This window comes from Anopheles stephensi, chromosome 2, assembly GCF_013141755.1.
Source record: "Anopheles stephensi strain Indian chromosome 2, UCI_ANSTEP_V1.0, whole genome shotgun sequence".
NCBI classification, from domain to species: Eukaryota; Metazoa; Arthropoda; class Insecta; order Diptera; family Culicidae; genus Anopheles; species Anopheles stephensi.
In genome coordinates, this window is record NC_050202.1 from 18,334,414 (window position 1) to 18,350,022 (window position 15,609).

The 15,609-nt window shown below is 44.2% G+C and overlaps 1 protein-coding gene across 1 annotated transcript in view; it reads left to right on the forward strand.

Annotated features, from left to right (window-relative positions):
• Positions 1-356: 356 nt before the first annotated feature.
• The window catches only part of LOC118507233 (IQ motif and SEC7 domain-containing protein 1), a 167,575-nt gene continuing 152,322 nt past the window's right edge, over positions 357-15,609 (forward strand). Inside the window, exon 1 of the mRNA XM_036045472.1 lies at positions 357-2,137. Within this exon, the coding sequence (XP_035901365.1) occupies positions 1,746-2,137 (392 nt within the window). The 5' untranslated portion in view covers positions 357-1,745. The remainder of the gene's footprint in view (positions 2,138-15,609) is intronic.

Genomic DNA, 15,609 nt, shown 5'->3' on the forward strand with positions numbered 1-15,609 from the left:
TTGATTAAAATGCACAGTGGGATGTGGAAGTCTAAGTACTAAAATTTTCCATGGTTGTTTCTCCATTGTTTTTCTCTTGTGGTGCTATTGTTTTGCTGACTTATTTAATAAACTTGCATTTAAGCTTAATTAATCCACCAAAATATAAGAGATTCTTACAATAAGTACAGATTTTACTGGCTAGTTCTAATAACCCGAACGACCGTTATGCGGTCAAAATTTCCATCCCTCGCAACTGTCAACGCTTCGTGTACCACCGCTGTCAAACTTCGGCCACTTCCATCCTTTTCCAGTTTCGGATAGCTCTCTCTCGCTCGAATGTCGGTTGCTGCCTGCACCCTTTACATACACACTGTTAGTTCAAAACGCGAAACGGGCAAGACGTGTGCGTGTGCCGTCCTGCGTTGAGAAGAAAATAACAATCCAGCTTATAATACGGTGTAAACGATAAATAGGTGGCAACGTGTTTAAACAGGCGCTTTCTGCCGTATCGATTATCATAATTATCGTTCTTAGTGCGTCGCTGTTTTACTCACCCGAAACGACCAGAGTTCCAGAGACCCATCTTCCGCAACACTAGAACAGCTGAAAGAAAGAAAAAAACTACACACAGTGAGCGGTTTGTTTGGCGCGCGTAAGCGTTAGCGGCTTCTTAAGTGGTGTGTGCCGAGCTGTTTCTGTGGTGTCCAAACAATACACAATGTACGCAATTTATTCGACCCAAAGCATGCAACTTGCACCTGGAGCTGGAAACCACCGATAAAACAGTTTAAAAAGTGTATTTTTCCATCCGATAAGCCGCGTAGAGGTGTGAGTGTGTGTGTCCGGTTTGTGCAGAATCGGGAAGAGAATGCCCTCTACCGCACCGGGTTGCTTTGTTTTCGTTTATACCAGCCAAAATGTGAATCACCTTGACAGAAGGTGGGTAGCATAAAATTTCTACCCAGCCTACTGCTGCAGGCAGGTTTTTGGTGCGAAGACGACGCGACCATCCCTGAGCGCGTTTTGGCCAGGGTTTTTGGTTTTTCACCGTGTGCAAATACCCGGAAGAACCAGCATAAAAGTGTCTGTGTGTGCGTGTGTGTGTTTGAATCCCTTTTCTTCTGTGGTGGAGCGGTAAAACAGGGTGCAGCTCAACCCTTCTGCTGCAGCAAGGGTCGGTTTCCTCGGAGGCAACTACGAATCCGGTTTCGTGCAAAACAACGCCGCGTGAGTGTATACAAGTGTGTGTGTGTGTGTGCGTGTAAGTGCGTGCGTGGTTTTACTTTGCCCACTTTCGGTTAATATTTCTGCATCCCGGGTGCATCCCCGAAAAAATTGCATCCATCCGAAACCATCCTATGCTCTCCCGCTCAAAACCGAATCGAGTGCAACAGCTGGAGCATATGAATATGTGTGTGGTGGGTCTGCATAAATCTGCAAGGTGAGCGTTATCTGTGCCAGAAAGTTAGGCTAATCGAGAGAAAGAGAGCAGCAGCAGTAGTGTGTTTGTGGTTCGGTGAAAGATGTGCAAAGTGCAGCACACGTGATTTTTTCGGGTCCTCATTCTCAAAGTGAAGTGCAGTTCCGTGCGGTGTTAGGAAAGAGCCCGCTAGGGATCTGCCTAGTTTGATCGATCGAAGTTCTTGCTCTGCGTTTTTCCCCGATCCTTTTCGCCCTATTCCCGCGCGAATAGGGAAAAGTGAATCGAAAGCGTGCGTGTAGCAGTGTCAGTGAGCTGAAAGAAAAGCCTTCCACTCGCAACAATGTGCGACAGTGAGTGTGTGGGTCCGGCCCCCGTAGTGTCGTCCCCGTTGGCACCACCACCGACCCAGTCCGCGAATGGTATACAATCGGCAACATCACCGTGCGATGCGGCGGCCAACCTAAGCAACCTCGTGGAAGCTATCAACCCGGCAGTACAGTTGGTTACCTCCCTGTCGGCCCACTCGATGCAACATTCGACGATGCAGTCGGAGGTGCAACCGGCACCGCCCGGTGGCGAGTACGTGTCGCCCCAGGAGCTGGAGATGGAAAACCACTGGTTGCGGGAAAAGCTGAAGGAAGTGACGGCCGATCGGGATCGGTTGCTGTGCGAGGTGGCGAATTTGCGGCTCGAACTCGACATGGCAGAGCTGAAGCGGCTACCGGAACACAGGTTGGTGGCTGAGGATAGACTATAATAATATCATATATTAGTTACTTGCCATCTGGTTTAATCCGGTCACAGTACCACGCAGCATAATTTCGGGGGCAACTACAATCGGCCAGTTCCAATGGTCAGGAATGCTCTGTGCATTAGTGATTTCCATTCTGGTGTATACATAAACGCCATCATCATTTTGGTATTCCTGGGCGACCTTAAAAGACTTTTCGGGTTGGGTCGTCCGGTGCTATTCTCATGACATGCCCAGGCCCAACAGAGTCTGCCGAATCTAATTCAATGCATAATGATGAGATGACCGTACAGCTTGTAGAGCTCATCATTATCAGAGCTCCCCTTCATTGTACTTCCTTGTTTATGTGGCCGAAAGTTCTTCCAAGCATCATCCTCTCGAAAGCAGCTTAGAGAGATTCGTCAGATTTGGACATATTCCATCTCTACGAGGCTTATGGCTAGGCGAGGTTGTTTAAATGTTCCGTAAAGCCTCAGCTTCGTCCATATTTACAGTGGACCTCTCCAGGCTGTAGTATGACCGGTTGGGAGCCAGGCTCTTTGCGCGAATCTTAACTTCTATGTGTATCATTTCTGACATTTAACCTTAGAAGGGTCGGACTTCAGGTCATTCGCTAATTTCCCATTAGCGTCTAGAACTTCAAAGAGATTCAAGCAATTGTTTCTAAGTAAATACAAAGTAATGGCTCCCCTTTGGCCATGTCCAATATAAAACATAATGTCGGAAGAAATCATAGGTACTTGAGGAATGAAAACTGCTTCTTTGTAGGATAAAAGCATCACTGCTTACAGTCCAGTCAAAATGTTTAAGAATGCATTTAATATTGATCAAACCATCTGATGGCCAAGTATTTCTGGAAACTGCACGTGTATATGCTGCTATTCTTCCGAAAGCACTTTGCCCGGCTAGTTATTCTTATTGTGGACTGATCTATGGAGGTGGTCAAGTATTGCTTACTGCTCATTTGATATTCTGGATTAATCCTTTTACTGGCTCTTCAACTTGCGTATCTGTGGCATGTAATATTTTCTAGTGAATAATCGAATAGTCATAATTGAATATTTGGCGCAGCTGTGTCAGTGGCATTTTGCTGGATGTTCCACAAAAATCTGTGGATTAATCTTTGCTGTGTTTATTGTCAATATTTGTAAAAATATATTCTCTGTTAAACCGGTAATTTTTTCCACCATTATTTATAATGATATACTGTAGCTGTAAAAATAATTTATAACATGCTGTAAAATAATATATTTAATTTCTCCCTGCAACACAGCCATTAAAAAATGACTTCATTTTACGACATACATGTGTTTAACTTAAGATTTTTTTATGATAGGCTTGTAATTTGATGCATCCATTCTCTACACACAAAGCATTACATTGTGCATCCTGCATCTTTCCACAAGGAAACAAAACTCATAAACACTGCACTTCTTAATTGTTTTAGTGCATCGTGTATAAAAATGGTTTTAAATCACAGCGAAACAATCTAACCATACCCACGACGCAGTCAATTAAATGCTTCGATTTCATTACAATTCGGCGTTCGAGAGTAGCAATCAAAATAAATGGATATGTATTGAACTAAATCCATCTCTGTTTCTCTCGGTATTTGTCGTTCCCCAAAAAGCTTTCTGCCACCCACCGAAACGAGCCAATAATTGCTGCTCTTCCATCAAAAATAAATTAGATCGATCACCGTATTCGATGACTTTGCTGCCGGTAGAACGAACCGGCACCATAAAAGAAGTTGACAATTCACACTTGGAAAGCTATCGTACCGTTCTGCTTGGTGGTACCGCGAGTTGGCTGAGTGAGGCTGGTTGCCAAAAATGGTTTTATTGCACGACGTCGTCGTGAAGCAGCAGATGGAGTAAAGCGCACGGTGCACGGAAATTTGATCGCACTTCAATCAGTTTACTATCGATCCGACTCTCCGTGTCACCCTTATGCCGGTTGTTACTTTTCTGCTCGTTCGACCGGTTCAATGTTGTGTGTCGTCTCGTCGAAATTCAAAGTCAACCGTTGGTAGTGTTGCTGTCGTGGGCGTACGATGACGAAGGCGTCAATAAAAACGATAGATCCGCTGGGTACTGACATTCCCCGAGCGAGAAATGGATAGTAGTGATCCATTTTGGAAGAGTGGGTGGTAGCTGCAAATAGGATGATGCTTTTGGAGGTTAGTTTATGTTAGGGGTCATGATGGAACACCTGTAACAATGTTGTCCAGAACTGGTGGAAGCGTGCAGAGTACAAATGAGCCTTCTGTTGGCACTCACATCTCTTGTCCAATTAAGGAGCTACACTCGAAATGTAATATTTGTTTAATTGAACTAATGCATTTTTTGAGTGGCTCGACTGCCTAAAATTTTTCAGTACCGATCGCCAACTCATGAAGACCGTGCTCGAATCCTATCTTGATCGTTTTCCGTACGCAGGAATTGACTATCCAGCTATTTAGGAAGCTGGAATCGACGGGTCTAGCACCTACCAAATAAGTATTCAGTTCTGTAATATTAAGACGAAGATTTTCATGAAAAAGAATAGAGAAGATAGTTTTTGGGTTATGTATTCAAGATTGTTTAAACTATGGTGTAAACTTGTAGTAACCTATACCCTCGAAGTGAATCTTTTTAAGTAGATAAAGGAATCCCTATCGTAAACTGAAATTCTAGATGACCTAGTTCTGTTGGAAGAAAGGCACATTCGATTTCTTCATGAACGCAGAACAGTACAGACCGATTGCACATCCTGCATCCAATGTCCTCAGAAGGAAGAGAACGCGTTGTCTGTAACCTGTCAGTTACATATCCTTACACAGCTGTCATCAGCGTAATCGCATATGGTGTCTTCCTGATTTTCCAGCACCCAAGTAGAACTGAACCTTTTAGCTTCCCACACACGCAAAGACTCCTTACAATTATGACAGACTGACCCAACCCATCATGCCACAAACCACTGCTCCGGAAGGCAGTCCCCATCGATGAGCCCGATCGGCGCTCAATAAAGTTCCGAAGGAAAACACTTCAATGCCGTTCCAGAAATAAACGGCCACCTCCTCCGTATGTTGTCCGTGGCTCCGATTTCTCAATGTCCAGTTGCGTTATTGCCTGTTCAGCTCATCCGGCCCCGGGTTGCACCCGTTTAGCAGGTCATCCGGTCTTCCGTTCTATCTTCCGTTTTCTTTCTCATTGACGAACCGTTTCCGGTACCGGTGTGCAGTCTTTACCAACACAGGGGCGCGGAAGACCATCGCGTTACCCCGTTAGATGTGCGGGGCGTTAGCTTCTTGCTGTCACTTGCTCGTTGTTTTATGGTGGCCCCAAATGGTGGTGCTATCTTGCCCCAGATGATCTTCTGTGTACGTCCCACATCCATCCCAAACGAGAGGGGCGGTCTCTGGTCTCTCTGGGTGAAGGGAAAAGGTTGGTTAGGTTGGTGTTGATCTAGCTAATGATTGTCTGTAGCCCGACCGATGTGTGTGTGTGTGTTGGATGGAGCGTTTTTTTTTACGATTGTACGGGTGGCTGGTCATCAATTGTGATTCTCTCGCTGTCTCTGCTTCCTCCAACACGCCTGGCACTGTTTGGCAGTGTTCCGGTGAAGTTCCGGTGGCGAGCACAAATCTCAACGCCACACACCACACTCCCTTTGCGCGACCTCATGACACTCACGCACACGAGTTGTTCTCCGTGTGTTTTATTTTTGTTTCCGTTCCGGTGCTGGCTGGAATTACCTGATTTTTTGCCGCGCACTGTTGCTGGGAAGTACGTTTAATTACCCGGCGAGTCTCGTACCACTGTGCGGCGATATAAAGTAGTGTCGTTTTCTTTAAAGCTGGCGATAAGTAATTAACGGAGATTAATGGTGTACATTTACTGTCCCATATGGCGAAGGATGTTTACTGTGTTCGTTCTTGCCGGTGCTGCACGATAAGATGGTAGCACAAAACTGGGTCATATATTTAATACATAAGAATTAATCTAAATAAAAGTACGTCCCTTGGTTTTATTATTGCGTAATTGAAACACATCACTTGCGGCCAACAGTAAAAGCGAAGACCCATGGTCATGCTGGTTTTCCGTTATCAGATTTACCTTCATCTGGGAAGTGTTGTTTTGTGAGGACAGAAACAAAAACACACACATCTCTTTTAAACACTTTTTTTTGTCCGTGTGTTAAAAGAAAACGATGTAGAGCTGCCTCTTGTATGTGACCGTCGAACTCCCTGATCCCAAGCATGAGTTTTTGATCAAGATTTAGCCATGCTGGGGGGAGGCGAGCATAAATACATACATTCGGACGAGCGCCGCGCCACTACAGCGACGGGCGTAAAAATAGAAGTCAAAGATTATCTTTGAGGAGGTCACGGCGATGACGGCGCTGAAGATCAACGGCTTCATCAGCAACACTAACCGCCGCTGGTTCATGGCCCCAGGGAAAGGAACAGAATGTATTTGAAGAGGCATCCTTCTGGGTTGTGTGTTTAGAATTGGAAAGCCTTCTTCTCTCTTTCTCTTTCGCTATCCCTCTTACTGTGGGCGGGCAGTGGGTCGCAAAGCTGCTATTTTAATTAACTGTCGCTTGGTCGGCTAAATATGTCTTGTTAGGTTCACACCACCGCTGCTGGTCGGGGTAACTTCGATTTTCCTATGACCCTCGAAGAAGAGTAACGAGGAGGTTCACACTAAAATACAAAGATATTGAAATTTGCGTCCCTCGTTTGGGAAGTATATATTGGAATTTGTCTAATGGAACCGAGGACTAAACAGGAGCGCCGATTCGACTGTGGGGAAGTTAAGGTTTTGTACTTCCGCACATGGGACCCAAGACGAGAAAAAAGGGACACGGTGGCGCAACGTTTGGACACCAGATGGTTGGATCATTTGCTTTGTGGTTAAAAATTGTGAGTGAAGGGTTCGGCTTCAGCATTTTCCTGTGTTCCTTTCTTTTGGTTTTAATTTTTGCTGCATATGATGGTTATTTGTGTTTGTGGCTTCTTAATTATCTTGCAGCCGTTGTTGGTTTTGTGCGTTACTTTCTCACCGCACTGAAGTGTTACGTTTGTACTGGGCTTGTTTAGGATGAGTTATGAATCCTGGGCGAGGCTGTCCTGAAATTAGATCTTCAATAAGAAATAGAATATTTTGATGGTTTTTAACGTAATTATACTCTCTTTAAAATTATAATAAGAAAACGCTACTTTTTGCGAAAAAAGCTAATATTTGCTTGCAGTAACTTAAAATTGGTTTAGTTGAATTTTGAGGTTAAGATGATATCAAAATACAAAATAATTTTCAGGGTTCACGAGATGAACTAGTAATGTTCTAGGCTTTTCTGGACTAAGCTGGAGATGAAGTGTACATGAACTCTCTCTTTCTTTCTCTCTCTCTCTTCTTGGCCTAACGATCTCTTAAGGTTATGCCTGCCATTTCTGGCTTACTAGACGTAATGATACGACAGTGAGTACTCTCTACGGGGGAACGGCCCGGTTGGGATTTGAACCCTGGCCCTGCCGTATGAAGATCGGCGCCGTTTTAGCCTCTAGCACTGGGCCACCGCTCCTTCTGGACTCTGGTCTAGTTTAATTGGACTATGCATTCAAGAAACAAAGGAGACTACAATTTAACACGCGACAAGACTGGCATCAAATTCCCATTAATTCGTTCCCCTATAGCAATATCCGACTATTCCACTTTTCGGTCTCATCAATCTAGTAAGCTAGTACTAAGTCTATATCTCATCAAGATCGAGATAACCTTATTGAACCTTACACCAAAAAGCGAGAAATAGATGTATTCAACTAGACACTTCCAAAGTACCTAAAGCTCTCGATTAGTTTTGATTTAAAATATCCTAACAACTCTTTCCGCTTGACCTAATTTAAAGCGCCCGAACGAAGCTCATTTGACAAAGGTTTTACGACACGTTTGAGTGGCCGCTACAATCAGGTGTGTGTGTACTGCCAAATCGCACCCGTTTCGGGTAATGAGCCTTTACAAAAGTGAGCTATTTTTAAAACAGCTCATCTCGTTTGATCGACATAATAAAAGAGGGGTTCGATTAATTATTATCGCTTGCCACGTTTATTGCCACCCAGCAGCAACTGTTGTTCGCAGCTTCAATCAGCCGCTTGCAAAGCTTTTCTCATAAAAAACCCCGGCATCGAGCGCCAGTTGATTGATTGAAAAGGAAAATCGAGAAAAAAGTGCATGATTCATTCATTTTGATTTTCCACTCGATCGCACGTGTTGTGCTGCTGGATGAATTAATTATCACCTTGTGTGTTGTTGGGGCACCGTTTATCAGTACCACTTTCACTACAACGAAAACAACATCATGTTGATACGATCTGATTTGCGTACATTCGGGATCCGGAATTGGGACGGTTGGAAAATCAGCGCACATGGTCTGATGATCAGTCTGGTGCGTCTCGTATCAAGCTTGTGTAATTTTTATTTGAAATCTAATTAAACTGATGGTGAAATATGTGTAGGATAGCATGCTAACGAGGAATAGAAGCGCTGAAGGATCGTAAAAAGAAAAACTCGTCATGTTGAGCGATGTTGAATCAATCATATGATGCCTTTTATTGACGTGATCGGATCGATGTGCTTTACTGTGTTACATCAAACCGTTGAAAAGCTTTGTAAAATGGAAGAAAGCCAGAAACAGAGGCTACGAAGTACCTTCGAGGGGGATTTTTAATCAATGAGGACCACCTAATTAAAAGTTATAATTTTCCAATATTTAGATTTTAAAGTCTGAAATTTCTTAGAATCATAAAGACTTTGTTATGACCGGCATTGATTGAACTTATAAAATATTCTCCACTTCATATTTATATTGTCTACTTTATCCTAATATTTTTTTGTAGAAAAGTCTATCAGGAAAACTTATTGAGAAGAAAAACTTTTACTAAACCATAGTTCATTATTTTTCGATCATTTATTCGTGCCTCATCGATCACATTGCTACCGGGTACCAGCGACATGCGAAATCGATTGCTTTGCGTCCGTCCCCGATGGTTGAAAAGTGCATTAACATGTTCGGTTCGCTGCTGTACGCTTGTCGATCGCTTTTTTCCCAATTCAATATCACTGAACTTAGCAGAAGAATGGGCTGTTTATTTACGCCGTCACTCTGGTTGAAAATGATAGTTGGTAGCTCTTCTCCGTCACGATTCAACAGAGGCCCACGATCGCTTGAATGAATCGCTTTTCTCTTAAGAGAAGTTTTCCATTTTTCAAATCACACCAGAGCATGATGATGAGCACATTTTTCGGTTTGATTAAATATTTTGCTTTTTTTCGCCACCACCACCACCCAACAGTAGTGGCGATGATGATGGTTGGCGTCCGTTGCACTATTTAAAACTATCTTTACACGCTGTTAAAGTTTTTGGACGGAAAGCGAAAGTTATTGTGCGGCGTTAGTAGCATGAAAGCGATGAAAAATAGCAGTCGACGAGTTGGTGGATGTAGACGGCAGGAATGGAAAAGCTGGGAGGTAATCTTAATAGGGGTAAGTCAGTCCCAGAACTAATGGCTAAAACGAGCAAAATTCAATCATCCTCAGCTCGTGATGAGGACCCGCCGGTAGCTAAGGGTGAATCGGTTTCAATGGAATGATTTTTCCATTTTCCTCCCGTTCGGCCCGGGTTTTTACTTTTCGTCAAGCCTTAAGGAAGGAAAATCAATTTCTTTGTAAGAATTGATGAATTTTCGGAGTGCTGAATACAGGGTTGGAAACATGTCGGAAGAAAAAGGTTATATTCGTTCATTGCATTAGCTAGACGTTGGTCTTCTTTGCTTTATGTAATTGATGAAATCTGTTTTACTTTAATGAATTTTTCTTTTAAGTATTAAATGTCTGGTTGAGTAAGTAAGTATAAAAAAATACTTGTCCTTTACCCAAATTATTTGAGATATATTCTCAACACTCGACATGTGGCAGAAAGTATAACGCTATTTTTGGAAGAGTATTCTCATGGAAAAATTCAACCTTTGAAGTGTTCTCCCAAGTGAAGGGGGCGCCATAACCCAGATCATAAATCTAAACATCGATGCATTAGGAGGAAGTGCCTGAAGTGATCTTGTGCACAGTGCTCATCACCAGCATCGCTCGCTTCAAACCGGATCCTACCCAGGAATGCATTATTCTTCATATATATATATTTTTTTCTTCCTTTTCCATCAGATGATGGAACTGGTTCGGGGCGAAGTAGAGACATTTGCCAGAAAGGAGTGGCGCGAAATGAAACCGTGTTGTTTATTCCGTGATTTGCTTCCTCTCCTCTACCGAAGAGTCAATTCGAAAGGAACACCACTTACAATATTTATACAGAGTCCATCTTTAAGATTTCGTGTCAGATTGTTTGCTAAAGCGATTCTCATTTATCTTCACCGAAGAAGAGCGAGTGTGCGTGGTGTGTGGTAATTGCTTCTCGACGCACACACACACACACTCGGCACGGAAGAAATGCATTCTCGGGCCCTCCAACCGTCTATCGCTGGGAAATGATGCAGACAAGATGAGTCCCAAAAATAAACGACTAATTTTGCTGTGTCTAGAACGGCAACAGCACGGGCAATGCATCGTCTGAGGTTTTTCGTGGATAGACGTGATTCCAGAACCAATTTTTTGGAAAACACACAACTCGGCCGAGATGGGCCGTACTGATGCATAAACTTCCCCAAGACATCCCTAACCTAAATCTTGCTTTCGCTGCTCCAAACCGTGCGGTTCTGCCCGTCGTCGTCTATTTTTGGGAGCAGACGAGAACTGTTGTGGCCGAACTTCACTTTGTGGAGCACATTCGGCCGATCGTGTGCAATTTATGAAACGTCAAAACTAATGATCTGCAAATGCCGCAGTAAAGGGGGAAGTCCTCGATTGTCGTCACTACCATATAGGGAATGTTCGCTAAATGATCATGGTTGCCTTGGGTGGCGTTGGCGCGTGCTTCAGTTGGCTTCAGCGATCGTGCATGTCTGTGCGGAGGTCTGGCTGGGAACTCTTCTCTCCCGTGAAGTGAACGTACGAGGGGTTTTTTTTTTATTAGACACACTGGGTATGATTTCTCGACCCAATAGATCAACATCGACCAATACGCGGGTGCGTCCTCGGTGTGTGTGTTTTTGTTTTCTTCTTATGTCATCCGAGCAGCTGAGAGCTTGAAGGCATTGGGACCTCATGCTGTGTAACACACACGTATGGGATTGTTTTGCTCTCGGTAGCAAAATGTAGTCCCCACCGACACAAGGTGGAAAGGTATTGGAAAGTCTTACCATTCTAATGGGTAAAGCAAACATACCGGCAGAGAGCAAACGAAGGATCACAGCGTGCGATGATGACTACGGTGGGTAGCCATTTCCGGAGCTAGGATTGTTTTTCTTTTTTTGGACAACTATTTGGTATTTCGAAGGCCGTAAACTAGACACCGTGTCAAGGTCGATCTAGGCGGCTGTGCTTGAAGGTCGGAAGGAATGTACTGGCAACGAGCGAGAGCTGTTGCCTCCGGATGCTGACCGACATTCCATGTATACGTCTGTTGTTTGTTGGCCGTACCGCTGGGATAGGTTTATTTCAAGAAATTAAGCAGCTAAAGCCGGCCAAAAGCTGGACAAAAATCTGGACGAAATATTTCCGTTCGATGATATCATCCCGCGGAACGTATTCCATGAATCATTAAATTCATTACACGAACGCAACGCGTACAGTAGTACGCTCCAAATAATAAGCAATAATCGGCTTACGTATGTTTGCTATTAAAATCTCAAACAAACGCTGCGAAACTCGATTGATAAGCAGCGTACACACTCGGACCCAATCAGCTGGTCAGCAATGAGTTCCCAAATTGTTGGCGTTGGAGAGTGTGCGCGGGACAATAGAAGCGTAGGAAAGTGAACGTGCTGAAAACGCGAATGTAGATAAAGTTTTGCCAGTTTTCGTCCGTATCCGAGGCAATCCGCATAATATCTTGCCTCGCCTCCATGTGCAGTCTGGCGCTACGTTGTGTTCAAGCGATTGTAAAGCTATTACGCCAAGTCTCGCCGTCTCTGCACGAGCGTTATCTGCAACAAGGGGTTTCACGAATGCTTGTAGTGTAGAGCTCACGCTGAATGCCCTGAACCTTGGAATGGGCGCATGATGATCTAGTGCTGACTAGTCGACTGGGTATCGTTGGCCGATGTTTACCTTATTGGGATAATGGCATGCATGGATTATGATTTGTGTGATATGGACCCACTGTGTATGTGTGTGTGCGGTTTGTGCAATAAATTTGTGCCAAAGCCGAGCCGCTAGACACGCGCAAAATATGTTCGTTCACCTGTTCGGTTCCGATACGGTTGCGCCATGGCAATCTATCGTTAGTCTAATTTACGCAAATCCCTGAAGCCGAGAAGTATAATAGCTAGGGTAATAAAATCGTAACTGATACTTAGAGCCGATGCTTTCTGTTGGCTGTAAAAATGTTTCATTTTATACTCATGATAAAGAAACTACATTGTTTTGTGGTTGGAAGAAATAAAAATGTATTCTTTATTTTCGATGTCACTTCCTCAATAAACTTTTTTTTTCTAAGTCCTTATCTAGCTTAAGTCACTTCATTTTTATTAGACTTACAGGAGCATTTGTTTCGTATAGTTGCGATGTCTAGTTATATGGAGCATTCTATGTTGTTGAGATGTCAAGCTAGGAACTGAGAGAGGATTGATCTTCACAAGCAGCAACGGAGCATCGATTGTTCCTAAAATGTAGAATATTGGTCAGCTTTTGGTTCAAGCTATTTCTTGGTGAACGCATCGTAGACATCCAACAATCCTTACTAACAGTACTCTTCATTGATTTGCAGTCTCCGATTTTATTCACTGACATAGTTTCCATGTATCAATCTTGTTTAACTAGAAATCTAAGAAAATAGAACCAGATGTGATGCAAACCCGCACCTCACACAGAACCTTGACAGCTTAGGGTTTTGTTTGCCCGAAGATGCCACACTGTCGGTACGAAAACCAACAATTTCTAGCACCCATCTTACCCGAACATGGTGTTTATCGTATTACTTGAAATGCCTACAGAATGCAAGCGAATCCAATACACACACATACACAAGCACAGCGAGAAGGCGTGTTTCGGATAGTAGCTGTTCCGTCACCTGCTGTCAAGCGCACGTCAGTCACGTCCATCACATGCAGGAACCCCGGATAGCGCACCCAAACCCGATCGATGCTGTACGTGTTCGGAACGAGAACTGTGGATTGCACAACAACATCGTTTTGCGGATGATATCGAGGCGGTAGCGTTTTTAATGGTTCTGAGCTAGCGTGACAATCTACACTGACAACCACTATTCAGGTTCGAGCGAACGGTTGCTGTCAACAGAATGCGTTGCAATATAATTTATATCCAGCTGATTAGTTTAGCTGACTGGCGCTGGACGCGAGCGATGCTAATGCTGTGGCGCCTCAGTCGCCAGTATTGTCATTGGAAAATTGGATGCAGAAGAGCGTGCAGTCGAGTCGACTTGTGTGCTAGCGATTCTTGTGACAAGTGCGGCGCGAAACATTCTCTACGCTCCAGCCCCCAGGTCGCGCTCTAGCGGATTAGTGGTAATTTTATCGAAACTTACATTAAATCTACGCGTAATATGTCAAACGGCCAACCCGGGCTGCCGGTTTTGTCCGTCAGGTCGCGCCACACAGGTCGAGGAGATTAATGAATCTGTGAACATTGGCACGGGAACACTGACAGCCCATCGTCCCATCACGGTGCGCCCCACGGATCGGTGGTCTCGTCGGACGTAACGAAGCAGTTGACCTTGTCGGCGCCCAACAATGTGTAATGATTAATGACGCTTGACGGGCCGGTACTTGCGGCCTATTAAATGAGTGTAATTCGTTGGTGCGTGTGAAGCCCTGTATGGGGTGCCTGACGATGATGGTACCGAGATTTGCTAATCGATGTCATTTGAACAGTCTATCCACGGAATGGCCGTTAACAGTAACCGCCATCAACCGCCGTTCGGCATCTTCAAGAACCTGGTCGCCAGGTTGGCGTGATTAAATTGTCGATACAAGTGGATTATCTCGGCGCTATATGGCGTGTGGATGGTGTGTTTGGCTTTGTAGTTTTTCTTTGCATGGCGAGTCCTCGCTGTACCGTGTATGGCATGTGTCAGTTTTGTTAAACATTGTTTGTTCCAGCTTCGGCTGAGCAGAACCGGCAACAGCACCACCTTCGCTATTGGAGACAAGCCGCGTATAAATATAACATCTCCACGGTGGCCCGAAGACACGATGTTGCGCTTGCCTGGCCGTCGTCGTTTTCGATCTCGTATATCGCACGGTCGGGTTGGAGTTGGCTTTTGAAGAACAAAAAAAAATTGGCCGGTTGCCTCTGTGTGTCGCGATCGATTAGCGTTTGCCGGTGCGATGCCGGAACGAGATGGCACGCGATGCATGGGGATGTATGTCTCATTTGCATTCGCTTTTGGCACTCCTCTACTCGGCGCCTTGACATTGAACCGCTCCGTGGCGGGCGGTAGTGAGAGTTTGAAAAATGGATATGTGGATTTATAATCAATTTTGATTTCATCTCCCGGCAAAGCATAAGGTACGGCGGCGTGGACACGTGGGAGGGCTCGACGAATTGGAGCTAGAGTGTGGTGGCGTGTCCCGTGTGTGAAGGGCTTATTCCCTTCTTCGTACGTTCTGGTGAAGAGCTCAACGTCAAAGAAGAGTTAGGTATTTGCGTAGGATTTTTATCGATGATGCGTTCAATGCCTTTTGCAGGTCTTCCAAACATCATGCTCAATCCACGACTTATCTCCGGCAAGGGATTAGCTAATATGCTTTGATTAAATTATGTGATTTTTATTGCTCAATAAGCGGCTTGAGGCGCTTGTTTTTTAATCTACGAACAATGTAATAAAACCAATAATAAATTATACTGTTTTCTTTATATTTTCAGGTATGCAAACAACCACAGCAAACACCAAGTTGAAAGTGAAATTGTGAACAGAATTAGTAAGTCATTATGTGAGTAACTTTATGCTAAATTTTGCGTGAAGCGTCGACAACTTCTCGGGGGAAGGAATTTAATTAAAAATAATACTTCCTTATCGGCTTTTCGGAGGAAACTGCCTCTGGGGCAGAAGATTTCGCAATATACCGAGCGCCATATTTAATCTTCCCAGCGTACGGTCACATTTTTCCGCGAAATGCTAGTTCCTGTTGTTGGCTCCCTGGCAAGGATGAAAGAGCTTTGCTTCCCGTCCTTAAATGTATAGACTCCCTCCGGATGAATCTGAAGATGCGAAGGAAGGTAGGGACAATGGAAAAATATTTTTACAATGAAATCCCTTTCCAAGTGCTCCCACACGCCGTAGAGTAGAGAACAGTGGCGAACAGAAAGTCAAAAGTAGGCAGATTTTCAGCACTTTGGAAAG